This window comes from Corvus hawaiiensis, chromosome 4 (genome assembly GCF_020740725.1).
Source record: "Corvus hawaiiensis isolate bCorHaw1 chromosome 4, bCorHaw1.pri.cur, whole genome shotgun sequence".
NCBI lineage: Eukaryota > Metazoa > Chordata > Aves > Passeriformes > Corvidae > Corvus > Corvus hawaiiensis.
This window is the reverse complement of record NC_063216.1, coordinates 40,503,624-40,521,776: the sequence shown is the minus strand read 5'-3', so window position 1 is coordinate 40,521,776 and position 18,153 is coordinate 40,503,624. Positions and strand designations below refer to the sequence as shown.

General features: G+C 35.9%; 1 protein-coding gene across 1 annotated transcript in view; it reads right to left on the bottom strand.

Moving 5' to 3' along the window:
• Positions 1-7,285: 7,285 nt before the first annotated feature.
• PAWR (pro-apoptotic WT1 regulator) overlaps positions 7,286-18,153 on the bottom strand; it is a 75,481-nt gene continuing 64,613 nt past the window's right edge. The window contains exons 4-6 of the mRNA XM_048301072.1: positions 15,801-15,948; positions 14,331-14,435; positions 7,286-9,873 (exon numbers count right to left, since the gene is read on the bottom strand). Of these exons, the coding sequence (XP_048157029.1) occupies positions 9,787-9,873; positions 14,331-14,435; positions 15,801-15,948 (340 nt within the window). The 3' untranslated portion in view covers positions 7,286-9,786. The remainder of the gene's footprint in view (positions 9,874-14,330; positions 14,436-15,800; positions 15,949-18,153) is intronic.

Genomic DNA, 18,153 nt, shown 5'->3' with positions numbered 1-18,153 from the left:
CTTTTAAAGGATCTTTTCAAAGGAGTAGATGCTGCCCAGGTGTTCAGGGTTTTTTTACACTGAGCACAGAAATCACTCACTGCTAAGCTCATTCTGTGCTACTCTTTAGTTTCTTATTCTTAGTTTGGTATTATTCAAAGGAATGGGTTATTACTGCTAGAACAGTAGTCTGTAGAGTTCACACTGCTCTGTCCTTACCACTCATTGTTGAATTACTCCTTTCCTCAGTGAACAAAGTCCCACCACAGCCACTCTCGTATCTCTTAATGAACTTTTAAATTCTTCCTGGTTCTTGCAGAGCTTGCAAACTGCCATATTTTTGCAGCTTCACTGAACCAACCCTGCTATCAGCCAGCATCAGTTACTCACCCACACAGCAACTCAAGGACAGGCCCAGCAGAGTACACAAAGATCTTCCACAGAATTTGCTACTGCTTCTGCTGAGCCACCTCCAATGCCTGTGGATACTTTATTTTTTTACTGCATATCACTGAGACAGGATGTAAAAACTACATGTACCGAATACACTTTCAAAATATATCTGAAAATAAATAGTAAGTTTTAAGCCTTTTTTGTCATGTTTCCCAAGGATCATATAGGCTTAGTAACAGCATACAGATTTTTTTATCAGCTGTAAACTGACAAAAGCAGTAGCTTTTAAAACTCCTCTGCCTGAAAAGGAAGAACCCCCCCAGCTCTCACCTTCCACAGCCCACAGTCTGGATGCCTTTCCAACTTGACTGGATGCCTTTCTGGTTGACTGCTATTATTTTGCTGAGTGCTGGGACAGGCTGTCTGCTAGCAAGAGGGCTCCAGCCACCCTCCTCTCGCATTTGACTTACTGTAACCATTTTGCTTTATAGCCTGTTGGCAATGTCCTGTTCTTTTACACTCTTGACTTTTCTTCTGTCCCTTTCCAATTCCTCTGCACCCCAAAGCTATCACTCTTTATTGCACTAAAGAAATAAAAGGAAAAACAGAATCAGTATGAATGAGGACTTATTTTTAAACACCATTTTCCACAGGTTCAACAGAGCCTAGATAGTGTGGTAAGTACTGCCATGTCAACACCTCAACCAAAGAACACTACCACTTCCCCTCCCAAGCCAAATATCATCATCTCATACAAATATCCTCCCTGCAGGTGTACTCACCAGCCACGATCCCTACCTGCCATCCAGCCTGACCTTTGTTCATGTTCCCCTCTCTCACTGACACACCCAAAATTCTCGCTGTGACACACAAACAAAAAATACTGTAGCAAACCTACAGTGAAGTCAAGCTTCATAAAAGTGTAGTTTAGAAGAAGGAGAAAAGACTGTCTAAAAGAGCCAGCTGTTTGCCCAGATGACACCAAATTCAAAGCAGAGGCTTGCCTTCCTTGGCCTTACAGCTTTCCATCCTGGGCCTGGGATCCTAGAGCCATGTTAAGAAGAAGTGATTTAATTAAAAGTGATTTAATTATTACTTTACTTAAGAGATTATTAAAGTCTATTAAAATTCAAAGTGATGCTTGCCAAGATCTCAAAACAGTTTATTATTTTAATTCTTGTATAATGATGAGGAAAAATATGTTTTGTTTCAATCTCTTTGGTGAGGAGATATGGCATTTTGCCAGATTACAAGGAGGAAAATTGTCCTTGGTGCCAACGCCTAGTGAACTGCATCCTGTGTCTCACTGCCTCAGTGCCGAACAAGGCAGCTGACAAATCAGTCAGTATCTTGCTTTAAAACTTTCCTGTTTCTGAATATCAGGACACACTGTTATTTGCAAAAGAGCAGTGGGAAAGATGGATAAAATTTTCATAAAGAGCAGAGGAAGAACATGACGCTTTGCCAATCTGCAAATACACGGAAGCTGATTCATGCTGTCCAGTGGGTTTTCGTATCAGCACTCAGTTAATGATACTACCCTGAAATGTGTTGGTTCAGCTGTCTGGCTGCAGCAGCTTAGTGGACAGCACAGTATATCTAGTGCAGGGCCTGAGAGAGGAAAAAACCAAACAGAAAGTGCTTGCCTCTAACTCTTGCTCCCTGCACAGGTACTTCAGTTGTTTACTTTCCATAATCACACAGCTCTGACTGCAGCACAGGGCCAGAAAAGATTGTTAATAGATTCAAATAGTAAGTATTTGGCAGCATCAATACAGGCATTTCCTGAACCCTTCAGTTAAGTGTTTTTGACTCTATGGTATTAAAAAATGAGTAAAATACACAGAACACTCCAATTGCAGAGATAAATAATCATCTGCTGGGATAACCTTCTTTAGATTTAGAATGTAAACTGAACTGCATTTTAGGTTAAGCACTAAAAATCTCAAGACGTATCAGTAAGGCAAAAGATAACTGAAGAAAATGAAACCAAGAAAAAGGACAATTGCACTCGTCTACTGTAGAATCCTCAAGTAGCCAAATGAGACCTACTTGTCTTTGTTTAAAGTATCATAAAATATATTTCAATCCTGTTCAAAACAGGTTCAAAACAGAAAAAAGGTCATGAAGTGACAGACTTGAAAAGTTTCAATTAGACAAAACTACCAAAGCAAAACACCTTGAAAGGTCTGTATCTTTGCTTACCCACAGAACAGACAGACTGAAGCCATCAGCTTTATTCATCCATTTCAGTAACACACTTTTGAATACAGGACTTAGTTTCTACTTTGAATACTTTGATCTGTCATCTAAGGTCAATCTACTGCTCTGTAGGGTAGACCTCTTAAAAAAATTCAGAAGGGTGGTACTGCTCTGTGTTACAGAGGCAGCCCCATGAACACCTGCTGGTCACTGCTGCCTTTGAATCAGTGAACATTATCACTTCTTACTACAAACCCCAAAGAGCAATCTACTTTCTTCTTCCAGTGGAGTAAGTTACACGGTTAGTGCCAGGAGTAGCTTCCAAATACTGGAATACACTCCCATAGAAGGACGCCAGAGCAATTTTTTCTGCTCTCAACTGCCTCAGCTACAGTATTAGCGACATTTGAAAAGCCATGTAAACTCAATGGATAGGGTGCCAAATAAAAAGGCTGTGATTCCTACATAGAGAGTTTCTCAGTGGAGACTGCTGACAGCTGCATAAAAGGGAGCTTAATGAAGAGCATGCTTACAGAGCTGCACCAGCCACTTATATCAAAATAAGAAGCACCTTTCTTGAGATCCATATCCAGTTCTGGGCTTTTACAATCCAATGCACCCAGAAGAGTATCCTTCCTCTGATTCTAAGCCTTTTAAAAAAATTCATGCAAGCACCACCATACACAGACACAGTGAATTATATTAAAATGTACTACAGTACTTCACTCAGTAACATTATATTCAATATCCTTTTTAAAAGACTTTTTGAATTATTTTGTTCCACAACACTTGCATACTCCTACCTGGCACACTACAAAAGCAGGGAGTATTTTGTTTTGGGGAGTGTTTCTTTTTCATAAATCTCTCAGCAGTTGTTAACGAAGACTTTTCTATATTTAAATCTGCAAAATGCAGCAGGAGGGCTCTCGGATACAGGGAAACCAGAAGTCCTTCGTACAGTCCTGGCACTTGAGCAAATGGCTCCCATCTTATCCTGAGAACCAGCTCTGCTACGTTTCTGCTAGAGATCTAAACGCTTAGAGCTAGCCATTCCCCAAAACATTAACCATACTAATCATTATTACCATAGCATAATACAAATTATGCAATACTTGAAACTCATTGTCTGACATTTCTGCCCACTCATCTACAGCCTAGCATAGTCTAGGAAAGGTATGATCAAAGGTCTGGGTAAAGATAGTTATTTGCATTTCTTCAAGGGTAGAAAGTCATATTCTTCTCAAGTGTTTCTGCAAAGGTGAGCAAATGAAAAGCTGGTGATGACATTTTTCACAAAAAACACTTAACTGTACTGCAGTGATATCTGGAACTACTTCTAGATCTCTGTAAAATATCCAGTTTGTCATCCTTTCCTTGTTGAAAACTAGGTGAAAAAAATGCTGAAGAAAACCTAATTTTCTTCATCCTTACACACAGATTTCCTCTTCCTAATATTCAATCCTGCATAATCTCAACCCACACATTTTTCCTTGTTTTCTCCCTGCTTTAAAGCATCCCTATAAATCCTAGGATCTGGATAATGAAAACTGAAAGTGACCACTCTTTTTTAAATGTCACTTCTCATACAAAGCCAAGAAACAGAATTACAGGAGGGTTTTAGTGATATTTTATTACAAACCATAGTGAGTCGAAGCAATTAAATGAGAAGAAAGAGTGATTCAGCTGGGAACAATTAGCATTTTCTCCATAATTGCTTCACAGAGAAATATGAGAGTTATTTCTAGAGAGTCTCAACTTGCAAAGCTTCAGCGGTTTTATTGTCCCCACCCATTAAATATATTTGGTAGCTGGCTGTAAACACACATACACTGTTGCAATCAAAATTTTAAACTGTCTAAAATGCATCATTGTTATAATGAGCCTTCAGGCAAAAGCAGAGATTAACATTTCTGAGAGAGAAAACAAAGATTTCATTCCAAAGGCTGCTTGTCCACAAAATCTGATTTCCAGAGAGAAATACTAATGGAGAATATGTCAAGATGCCAATTATCAAGCTCCAGATTTCTAAAATATAAACCTGTGTAACAGAAAAATACTATCTTTAAGTTATGCTTAGTGTTCTTAGAAAATGCTGATACAAGGAAAGGACAACAGTTAATGCTACTTTGTTGCAGATTACACAACAGCTCACTGAATGAGCCTGTAATACCTAAATATCTTCAGGTCTCTTAATCAAGGAAAACCAATAAAAATTGTTTGAGTTCCCACCCTAAAAGACTAAGAGGAGATTAAGTTCTCATTTTAGCTGCTGACACTTTTTAAGCATATCTTTTTGCTATTTCAGAAAGCATTTTATTAGCTGTAACACCTAAAGAGGTCAACAATGAGAGAATCAATTATAAAACCTGTTCATTTTCAACAGTGGTTCTGTTTACCAGAAAATGAGGCAGAGCTTTAACATGAAATGTGCATACATTTTCATTATCTCCCTTATTAAAGGAATTTGAGATCTGAAAACCAAGTTTGATTCCTACGTTATTTAATATTTTTTAACATTTACAACATATTAATTAAAAATCAAGGTAGACTTGGATTATCTTTGCAGTACAGATAAGGCTTTTAAAGAGCTTTTATACAAAACAAAGGCATCAGTTAAAAGATACCAAAGATGGCCAAAGGTAGTCACTCAGAAACACTGCTGGATGTTGTCTTTTTAGCCAGATTTTCTTCAATGAAGAATCAGAATGGTTTGGGTATAGAAGGGACCTCAAAAATTATCTAGTTCCCCCCTCCCTTACCATGCAAAAGAATGCTTTTCACTAGACCAGGTTGCTCAAAGCCCTAAAGAAAACAAGGACTCTCAGTCTCAAGACATTACCCTCAAATCTGCTCATAGAATTCTTCCAAAGACATTTTAACTTCTAGTGCTGTTAAAAGAAGGCCTGGTGTGTTTGCATTTATTGAGGTGAGGACGTTCATCAGGCTATAAAATGAGCCCAACCTAAAGGTATTAGAAGAGTCTTTTCCGGAGGCAGCAACTTTCACTTCGAGAAAAGGCCTCGTGGCCTTGATGTTGCACATAAGAAAATGAAACATTCTCTTTTTGTGTGGTATAAAAGATGTCACCCATTTCCTAAACAATTATTAAAACATGCCAATTGCTTAATATTACATCAAATGTCTTCAGTGAATCCAAAAATTGAAGGTCAATTTTGTTTAAACAGAAATCCTTCCTGAGATACCAGCAGGAGAGACTATGGCTATTTGGTCTGAATAAGGCCTTCTTGCTCAAGGAATGCCAAGTGAAACATATGCATCAATTTCCATACCTGAAAGGCTGTCAGCTGCTAAAAAGGAAGCACTCAACTGCAAACCTGTACATTTAGGTGGAAATCCACTAGACCTCCACAGAGAATTGGGCTATTTTGGGACACATTAGACAGATGTGTATCCTGTTGTTGGCTCCTGTCCAAATCATTTTCATACACCACCATTACTCTTACATGTGATATTCCCATAAGGTTTCACTTTTAGTAGTTGGAGACTAACAGAACTTTTTACAGTACAACTAGAGCATTAGATTGGCTTAATATCCTTATCAATATTCAATTCCTCTCAAAACCTTGGCAAGCTCTTAAGTGTCCCAAACCAACTTTCAGCAGCAGTACATTCCTCAGTGTAGGAACCCGAAGTTGTATGAGAAAAATTTTTCATATAAATATTTGAGGTCTGTTTAAAGAAAGGAGAAAATCCAGCAAACAGGTTTATGGACATTGTTACACTTCACAGATACCACTTAAATTTCTGTAACAAGGGAAAGAAGATTATATCAAAAGATAAGAAGAGTCAAGTTATGAGACAAAAATGAGAATATCCACATGAAAGCATACCAAGTGCTAAGATCAGGAAACTACTGTATGGCAATCCAGTGACTAAAGGAGGAGCACAGAACAGGCACTTGTGTACTTGGAGTTAAAATTTCCCACCAAGACTGAGGAACCTAAAATGCCAAAGGCAAAACCTGAGGAAAGACATAATTTTGTATTTTAAAACAAATCTAAAAGCCACCACGATTTCATAAAGGAAGTCATCCTTAACCAAATTCACCTAACATTTTAAATTTACTAAGTGCAAATGCTCTTAATGGATAATGTCTTATCCATAAAGTAATCATGGTGTTGAATGCATGGTTACTTGTGGTATTTATGTTTACATTCTTTTAAAACAACAACATTACAAACTTTATGATAAACTGTGATATAGTTATTATCTCTCTGGTATTAACTGATTATCCACTTGTTCTCTTTATGTGTAGTCTGCAGCAACAAGTGAAAAGGAGATTGCCTTTAACAAATCTGCTTGTGAGGGAGAAGAGAACATGTACTTATACAGAACCTGCAGAAGATAAATGAAGTTAAATCAATTCACTTTCTGTAGAAACAGCACTGTAACATCCTTCCTTTTCCTGGGAAGGGTTATACTTCTACCTTGAAGTAGGAGCAAGGATCATTTCTATCGAACTGATGGAAGGATACTCACTACATACCTGAAGCAAAAAATAAGTATAGTGTACATTTGCAGACTTCTCTCTTGTGTGTCTGCATATACATACACACTTGACAATTCCAATGTGAATGCAAAACTAATTTTAGCATTCAGGTTGGGAACTTCACAATATGGGGGACAAATCCAGTTAGAATTTTAGACAGACAGTATTAATTCTCCTTTAAAAGGCAGTAAGTACTCAACCTGGATTAAAAAGCATTTTGTTTTATTTGAACAAAGGCAAACAATCTTTATTATTAAACATGTATCATTTACCTGCAGTAGAAGAATCTCAAATCATTTTTTAATCCGATAACAAGTATCACCACAACTAGTCAATGCTCAAAACTAAAATGGATATTCAGTTACTCATAGGTTAACGATGTTTAAATTATTTAAATACATAAAACGGATGTTTTTTGCAAATTACTCTGCATTATGATTATGAGACTGTTTTCAGAGGAAAACTCAACTACCACAAGTTTTCCAGAGCAGAAAAACCACAATCCGAACAAGAACAGTTACATTAGAAATCCAGAAATTCTGCCAAATACTTCTGTCAGTTTTATGTACAAGTTAAAAAAAAAAATTCTAATTCTGGCATTACTGCTGCCAAGAAGAGGTAATATGAAGACAAGTAACTCCTGTTTACGTTCTTTGTTGCTATTTTTCTTTGGCTTAAAATGTACATGAAACACATTTTATGAAACATCTCACTTGCAACTTCATATTGATATCTGTGTGTACTGCAGTAAGTCCTTAACAATGCTTCAATATGTTTGACATCCCACGCAGTACATGGGTATGTTTATTTCCTACCTCGTACACAGAGAAGGAAATCAGATTTCTTCCAGAGAAAGCTTCATATTTATTCAAAAGGCATACATTTCAACTGACTTTATTATTACTTTGAATGTTTAATTTCATGAAACTTATAATTAAGGGACCTCTTACTGTTTCAGTAATATTACAAGCAATACTCATTGGTGTATATTGTAGTTCAAAGGGCTTATACAAACCCCCTGTACCATTTAACCCCCTAAGTAAAGGTTTTAAACAGTGTTCCATGGGATCTCATCCACTGTGAAGGAAAACAATGAGGCATCCTGGACTATAAGTGTCTTGAAAAACACTTTAAAGCTTTGAAAAGTTCTTCCTCATCAGAATGCACAAATGCCAAATAACCTATTCTATATCCAACACAATCCCAAGTGTAACAATAATAGCTGGATTTTAAACTTAACAAACACTGTCATTAAATACACATTATGAAAACAACTGGCAAATCTGAAAAGGTAATTGTTATATATACTTCATATAAATATATATTAATATAACAACTGTTATATTGTTATATTAAAGTTGCTTTTAAGTTTTAAGGTAACAAGAAGTGTAAGTATGTAACTTTCTGACACCAAACTTCAAAATTGTCAAGAAAAAGCCTGGACTCTTTGAAATGTTTTAATTTCTAGTGTCTTTCCTCAAAGGACATGTACATTTAATCTGATCAAGAATGAAAAATGGGCTGTATTAAGATGAAATAAAGTACAAATGATTTTCAGTCTAAATGTTAACTGAGGTCTGTGGTTAAAATCTAAGGAAAATTTTGTCAGCTATCATGTTATAGAAGAATCGGTACACAATCATAACTGGATCATAACATCTGACCAGGCACTTTTTAAACAACTTGTTAGTTTAAAATCAAGAATAAAAAGGGGGTTTTTATCTATTTGATGTTTCAAAAAGGCATAAATCACTAGTATGCCCCTCTACTTCGTTATGTACAAAAAATTTTCACTCAGCTTAAAAAAACCAAAAAACTCGTATGGGTTATGATCACTACAAATTTTAGGATGACAACAGAAAGTGTCTCTACTAAAATGAAAGCTCCAGGCTTTGTCTGAATTCTCAACACAGCAAACTAACTGTCTGATTGCAAACTTGAATTTCATTGCAAAAGCAAAGGCTGTAAAATAAACTGCAGTGCACAACTTCAATATGATTCTAAGAACTTATTAATGCTGATGCCAGAGGTGATTTATTTGGCTTTGTGGTGTTTTGCATTTGTTTGTTTTGTTGTTTTTTAGTAAAACCTTCCCCTTCTGACAGAATACTGTTAAACACAGAAAAAAAATTGCTACCCTCTACTATTGTCAATCTTTCAGACACAGTAAAAAAACTCAACATATAAGAGTTCTAGAGCAAGTAATCAATCTGCAAAATGTTATACATCAGTAATAAGGCATCCACTTTACAGCTGTTTGAACAAAAAAGGAAGCACTTCCCAAAATACATATTTTGAATCTGTGTAAACAAAGCTTATATGTATTGCTTCCATACATTTCAAAAATATACACCCACATGGACTGAAAGTGATCTTGGTGCTAATCATTTTAGATTACTGTAATTTATGCAGTTGTAATCTGAAGATATAAAATCCAAATATTTTTGAACTTAATATTCTGAAATATGTCAAAAATTTTAATTATGCTTATGTGAAAAGCAAGCTAAAAATATACCCCAAATTTTATGCCATTTCATTGAACGAAGGAGAAAGTACTATGAAAATAAACATTCATCTGGTTTCCTAACAATAAATACAAAGACAGTTATTATAACATACTGCAACACAGGAAATATTACTATATTGACCTTAATGTTCAATCAGTAGTTTTTAAAATCTTTCCTCGTTGACACCTGGATCTTCTACCTTGTCAGCTGTCCAACAACTTTTAAGAGGGTTTTATTTTCTTGCTTCAATTGTTCATTTTCATCTTCTATATCATCTAGATCCTGTACAAGAAAAAAGAAAAATAAACACTTCTCAGGACGGAAATACAAACTCTCAATTAGTAGCAGCAGGAATTTAGCGTCTTAGCTCTGAAATGAGGAAGCTGGGGTAGGGAAGAATTAGTGTCACAGTAGATACCCTTAAAACTGTTAAACCAGCCTGTTTCCAAGTGTTACTGTAATTACAAAACATTAATATTATATTCTCAAGTACCTTTAAATAGAAACATGTTCAAATCAAAGCTACATCAGGAATTAATGCATAAAGAAACCAAAATAGAATGGGGGGTGATTATTCTTCTGGCATATACAAAGAGTGTATTAATCAGCTACTGCTCCTGCTCCCCTGATTGCTTGTCTTCAACTATGGCACTCACACATACAGACCACTGGTTATAACTGCAAGAAGACCTCCTTTGTGCATTAAGCATCAAAATTTTCAGAAAAATATATGCCTGTCCACTTTTTTCTGTTTTCCGTAGAAAAAAAATAAAATTGGATTTTGTACCTTCTGTCTAAACTGCTACTGAAAGAACAGACAGCACACACACGGTAGTAATGGGTGCTCAAAACAGATTGCTTTCACCCCAAATGTTTTTGTCTTTTCCACTAATTACCATTTTTGTCCAGTTCCCATTTCACTTCTTCACTCCTACCAAGTTTTTTCAAGCCTTTAAAGTGAAAACCAGTGATAATGGCTGCTTAATACAAACATTACTTCATTAAAAATTATTTTACTGTACAAAAATCACATGCAAGAAACAATGTGAAATAAAAAAGAATGAAGAAACAGAAGGGTGATGTCAAGGACAGGATTTTAAGGAGAAAAATGAAAGGTGGGCAAAGGAAAACAAACCGGAATTCTCACCAGAAAGCCTATGTGTCTTTTGAATCAAGTCTGCAAAACCGTCCTGTTGCCTTAAGTAGTAAAGAGAAGATTTTTCTCTCTCGGCCCTTTCAGTTGTTAAGCAGCGTTTGACATACAAAGCCCAGTTTCTTATTTCTTTTTTAGTGAGGTCATTCCAGAAATGCACAATAGAGATCACATATTCAATTGGTAAAATGATTTTTAAAAGCCTCTTCAGTTTGCCAAGCTAAAATCCATACCACAATACCTTTGCAATTATTTTATTATTTTCTAGTGTGGAATCAAGAAATCACTAGCAGAAATTCCTCTTTGCCTCACAGAAGTAATGGCTGTGTCACAGTATGAATCACTTCCAGGAAAAGCATTTGACCACTCCAACATAACGGATAGAAGTGACTTAAACATCTAAACAGAGAAAGTTTTGATGGATAGATACTATAAATACAATTTACTATAAACAAAGACACTTTATATTCTCTTTTGTGTAATTCAGATCAATAATCAGATGGAAAGGACAGCATATTTTCAAGAAAATAGGGGTTTTTATAGTTTGGTATACATAAAACTTTAAATAATGTTCAAACTTGTTGACCTAACCAACGGATGCCTCAATTAAAGCTTACCTAAAAACCTCCTGTTTAAAATTCTAGTATAATTGACTCAAAATCAAATATTAAAAGTTTGTGAAATGTTTATGCTGCAAAAGTAACATTCCAAAAATTACTACATGTAAGAGTTTCTTCAATATAAGCCAGGAAAAATCACTGCTGCAGTTTAAATATCTACAGAAACAATGGGCTGAGAGATGGAGGGGATTTTGCTATTCTGAAATTCAGCGTTTCTTATTCAAAATTACAACACTAATTTATGCTTATTAGCAAAAAAACATGCAATAGCAGGAAAGCTTGAACTTCACATGCCAAAGGAACTGATAACTACACAATTGACACTAACTGGACTGTAAATCCTCACTGACAGACTCTCTCCAAACACACTTTTAACTACGACGACATCTTAGTGAGGTCAGAGATGACTAAGTGTAAACTAGTTGACAGTTGAACTTTGCCTACAAAGTATTTAAATATTTTGAGATGCCTTTCCCTTCAGATATTTAAGATTTTTATAAAGCAATTGCCCCTTTCTTACAAACAACATCGCAGACATACTTTTAGTGTCTAATATACTGGAATGAGAGAATGCCATTTTTTGCAGAAAGCCTTTTCTGTTCCTCAATATAAATGCAGCTCATATTCTTTAAGTATCTCTGTGACGTACTGACTGTCACATTAAATAAATATACTTACCTAAAATCAGAAAAATTCTACCAAGAAATTTTCATGATTCTTGGAAAAAGTTTTTCAAATGCAACACAAGGTCTTTCCCAATCAGGGACGCATCCATGGTTACAAACTGACTGAAACTTCTAGAAAGAGCATTTCTTTAAATATGGATGGGGCAGTCAGAAAGATATGCAAAAAAATGGCTTTTTAAGAAGTTATCTAGGGTCTTTGATGTGACATTCTTTCCATACCTGTGCATCTTAACATCCAATAACTGTGTATTTTGATGAACAGAAAAGCTGGAGAATGAATGAATGTGTAGATGCTCAAATTTAGAGACCCCTATTTAGGCTGCCTACCAGCAAAATTTTTTAGGAAGACCTCTGCATAGACTCACTAAATGAAGTTTAGTCCTCAGGACATCCTTTTATCTGAACAGAAGGCTGAAGATCACAACTGTTCTTCCATGAAAAGCATCCAATCCTGGTGCTAGGCCTACAGAGGGACACTCCATGAAGAACAGATGGATGTCCAAGTGCTGGCTCTCATGTTCTCGGTTATGATAATAAACCTGAAGCAAATATAACTGCCCTAATAATTTCCCTAACCTTCAAGCATGAGATTGATGTGGTATTTCTGCAGCTTAATTTTTTAAACATTTTCTCTTTCTAAATCCACATGGATAGCCAGTATAGAAGCAATCATAAATCCAAGAGTTAACAAACAGGAAAGTAAAACTATTTTAACAGTTAACTTGAGACATGATTTCAGGGAGACAAATAATTATGCCGCTCATAAAATCAAAAGGCAGCTATTTCATCATTAAGAAAAGCCCAAGAGACACAGACATAACTTGCACTCTATTGAGCAAACAGACAACATTAAAGCTATGAAGAATGCTGACCTGATGGAGAAAAAAAAAAAAATCCATTCTCTTCTGCTTTTAAAAGCATCTACCTATAAGATGGATTTGTAGATCTCATGGAAAGTTACAGTTTTAGTCACTGTGTAACAAAGTTGTTTTTGAAAGGACAGTTTAATGTTTTCTTCCAACAAGCAGAAACTGTCCTTGTAGTTAACATAGGCAAGGTACAGACAGTGCCTAACTTTACAATAGATTTTCAAAGACAGTTTCTAGTTAGACACCTGACGGATTTCATTTAGCATATCATACTTCAAATATAGCCAAAAAATAACACTGCTTCTGGAACAGCAAACCTCTCAAAAAGTCATGGTCCTAAACCATAAGATTTCAGTGGTTTAGGTTCTTTTGATTTGTTCTTTCCAACCTTTGAATCAGGAAGTCAGACGTGACCAACAGTATTAAATAGCTTTGCCATCCACTACACAGAAGGAACAAACACCTGCTTCAACTGTAGAAAGGTCATCAGCTTAGATGTGACAGATTCTTTGCAGAATGAAAGAACTGCATGAAGACCAATGCCTCAATTAAAATAGAAATCTCTCTAAAACAGACAATGCTTCATTTATCCTACAGATTAACTTAAAACTTTCTTCATATAAAAAACAAAATACGTATTTCAGAATAATCTCATGTCCTTTAATTTTCTAGGTTAGTTTGCAAATTTGTGAATGCTGTCCTCCTTTACTATAGATGAGGAGCTGCAACATCTAAGTTTGACGCGCTTCATGCAGTTATTGCCTCCCTTCACTGATGGATTGACCAAAGCCGTATCTGCACTGGACTAGAAGAGACCCATGTATCTCTAGTACATCCAGACTCCACACCTCAGCCAGGAAGTGCAGGATGAGGTCAATAATACACTCTATGAAAGAATTCCTGATTGCCGTTAAAACTGGTGGAACTTTTTTCTATCAACTTTAAAACTTCTCATCCTGTCCCATTTCCAAGCATGTCTCACTCTCCTACTCCTCTTCTCCTGCTTTCACACCTTGCTTGGTGATGTTACCTCTTGTCTCCTGCCCTCTGTCCTGTTCTGCGTTTACTTGGGATCAACAATAAAGAGTATGAGAATATCTGTCAGCATATAAAGAGCTTTTGCTTTTATTTTGCTCTATGAACACTCAGAGCAACAAGGAACTGAGGTACTCTAATAAGACTGGACTTAGGGAAGTCAATTATGACAAATATTGTCATTGTAAAAATTCGCCTTAGAAAGAAAATATAACTTATTGACATACCTCTTGAAAAGCTACACAAATACAAAAAAGCCCTCAATTAGTTCTCTTCTGACCTTGCCCAATGGATGTGGGTGCCTGAAGAATACAACAGAGAATGCAGAGACTTTTATCCCCTCTTTAGAGGGCCATGTAAGAAAGTATTTCCTTACTCTGTTTAATAAATCAATTTCTTCTTTCAGCTTTCCAATTAGTTCCTCTTTGTCCTGCGCCATCTTCATTAATCTTGCATTTTCCTGTCTTTCTTTTGCAAGTTCCTATAACCAGAATACAGAATGAAGTTGGAAATGTAAATTTTTGTTTTAAGAGACAGTTTTAAGTTAATACCATCTAAAACAAAGAAGAACACACACCTATAATTCCTTTTCTACAGCAAGTCAAACCCACATCTTCAAGTCCTTTTACATTTCAAGAAGCTAAAGAATCATATCTAAGATAATATTTTACCAACAGCAAATATTTTTTGTATTTGACTCATGTGTTTTAATTAATATTTAATTTAAGCATGAATACAGAATTGGACAGGGGCCCAAACCAGAAGAAGTGAATGTAAAGTATCAGCTTTCAAATTTCTTATATTGGAAGGGTTAGTCTTTGTTGTTGGTTGGGTTTTCCTTTGTTGTTTTGGTTTTTTTATAATACCATTAACAAGAAATGAAGACTCAGTTTTAAATCTGTGGGCCCAAACATGAGAAAAAATGAAACTGTTCATTAGGAATTCAGTAAGTCAAGATTCAGGATATTGAAAAAAGGACCTTAAATCTTCTACTGTTTTTTGTTACTGGCAATTAAGCATTTCAGAAAGAAGCTGATTTAGAAGAGAGGATTATGGTGTATTTTACTCAAATGAAGGCTCCTCAAGTCTTTAAAAAAAAAAAAAAATAGTAATTGCTACAAAATAGATGTTATTTTCACCCTTTCCAAAAGAAGACCCATTCAAATTGTGTTTACTTAGTAACTTTCACCTATACAATTCAAGAATATTTGGCAAGTTACCCATAAAAAATCCACTTCAGAGGAAGACAGAGAAACCAGTAATAGATTACAGAGATGACATTATTTAGCAATATATTGGCTTAGGTGAAAAGCTCAGCTTAACATTATTGCATTTTCCCAAAATGGTTTGTATGAAGTCAATGCGAAACAATGAAAACTTGTTTTAAATATGTATTTTAAATGTTTACAACTTTAACAAACAACTGGATAGCAATTAAATTTTATATTTCAGTATACTAAAAAAATCCACACCAACAAGTAGATCAGAAAACAGCTTGTAACCTTCTGAACAGCCAGTGAGCCTCTTCTTCCCCCAAGATATTTGTCTATGTTGGTGTGTCACAAGGTACATAACAGAAGCATGCAGAGCACTGCTGGCTCTCTAAGTGTATTATCTTTACCTTAACTATTTCTCACTTACATACCAAATGAAAACTAAACATCTGTGATTTGAAAGTTCACATTCTTCTCATTCAGTCTGATTCTTTATACATTTTGTAGACATAACTATCTGTACTTCAAACATTTAGCATCATTTCTATGTATTTTACTTGTAAATTTCCCCATGGAGTTTCAAAAGTACTTTATTTCAGATATATGTCATGGAAAGGTTAGTTAGTACTTACCCTTTCAAGTTCCTCAATCCTCTTTTCCAAAATGTTACTTGGTAGAGAACTGCCAGAAGAATTTGCATCCCTGCTGTATCTGCTGTAAGTTGTCCTCTCTGTTCGGGAATATCTGTTTGGAGCATCGTCTTCTGGTGCATTAGCTGTACTGTGAAAGGCAAAGAGCAAAGCAGACACCTATTTACACATTTAACAACACGGAAATTAGAGCAGTCACAGAAGTGCTCTCCAAAGCAGTCAATAGGTCAGTCTAATAAACTGAAGAGAACATATTTCACAGCTCTTGTGCGGCTGAGAACTCACTAAATTCACTGCCTCAGGGATTCAAATACTTGAATAATGCAGCTTTCATCACATAGGTAATACACTATAAACACAAACTTACCCTATTTTTCAAGTTTTATGAACATTAAAAACCAAGCTAAATAACTTTAATTCAAGAACTGAAGTGCCACTACAAAGTTTAAACCAAGCACCTTTTTAAGTAGATGAAAACATAGAATGAAAAACAAGTACATGTCCAAAACTTAAGAAGAATACTGACTGACTTTTCAGGATCTATGGATTTGGCCTGTAAGGGACTGGAATGCAAACCGAAGTGAGAAAGTGATGTGACTCAACAAACTAATTTTATGCCATCTCCAGATATTTTGCCTCAAAACTTTGATACAGAGGAGTTTGTCACACCTCTGTTGGTAGACACTCCTTAAGTGGTCCTATGGGGTTTTTTGGTTTAGATTATGTCTCTATTAAAAATCCCTGTCATGGAATCAACAGATAAGCACTGCAAGTGCACATAAGTTAGTTATTAAAAAAGCATGTGGGTTCTCCATTACTACTGCTGTGTACAAAAACAGTGCTAATGTAAAAATATGTATGACAAGTCAACCATTTTCTAACAGTGTCCTTCCCACAGCCATTTTCTTCCTAACAGTAATGTTACTTACCTTCAGTGATGATTCCAATGAATAACTAAGTACAACAGAACAGAGTGCCCTTGGAGCAGGCAAAGAGACACTGATTTTCCCTCTCCAGTTCAACAAAATTACACTTCTTAGACAGAAGATATACAGACAAACTGCCAAAACCAAAAAAAAAAAAAAAGAATAACAGAGATAGTCAAAAGCCACCTGGAGATGGTCCTCAGCAACCAGCTCTAGGTGGCCCTGCTTAGGAGGGGACTGGACAAGATTTTCCCCAGAGGTCCCTTCCAACGTCAACCAGCCTGTGATTCTGCAAAATCACACAGCTGAAGTATGTATACACTGGTTTTCTAGACCACTTAGGAAAAGAACGAAAAGCACTATGAGCATCCCTACAACATTTCCTTTAAAACACAGAAGAGTGTATGATTAATGTGTTCATTTAACAATTTTGCATTTCATAACTCTAGAAAACCCCTGCTGACAACGTGCAGATTTAGATGGATACACTGCAAATCAAAAGCAGGAGTATCTGGCAAAGGGGTTATCTTTTCGTGGATATAAATATTCTTTTGCTCCAGTATGTGTGAAGTTTCCAAGACACACTGACACAATTGTAAGGAATTTTGTAGCTTAATGTTATTACCATATTTAGCACTGTTTATTCTTCATCCAGAAGATTTTTTAAAAAACATTTCTAGGACCGGATATGCGTGTTGCAACACAACATAAGAGAAATATTTTAACTTAACTCTATAAATTCTAGATTATTTAGCTTTCTGAAAGACATGTAGTTTCATGCTGCTGATGTCTCAAGGAGAAACCACACAAAAAATAGTCTCAATTTTTCATCACTCAAAAATGAACACTTTTGCCAACATACTGGAGTATTTCAACTCAGCTCCAGTGAGTGATATTGGCAGAAGCTCCTACACAAAGATTAGACAGAAGAATACCTAGACAGGAAGGGTTTCATTAACAGGAATGTGGCAGATAAAAAGTTCATTATTTTGGTTGTTATAACCAATGGCTAGTACACAGCAATGGCAAAAAATGTACTATCCAAGACATAACAGACACATCTTTCACAAAGAATGGAACTTAAGTCTTCAGATGCAATGTCATTTTATGAGCATTAAATGAGAAAGAATCACAGAATCATAGAATATGCTGAGTTGGAAGGGACTAGCTGGATCATTGAGTCTAACTGCTGGCCCTGGACACCCCAAGGATCTAACTGCTGGCCCTGGACACCCCAAGGATCACACCATGTGCCTGAAAGCATTGTTGAAATACTTCTTGAACTCTGTCAGGCTTGGTGCTGTGACCACTACCTTGGGAAACCTACTCCCATGCCCAACCACCCTCTGGCTGGAAAACCTCTTCTTGATATCCAACCTAAACCTCTCCTGACTCAGCTTTATGCCCTT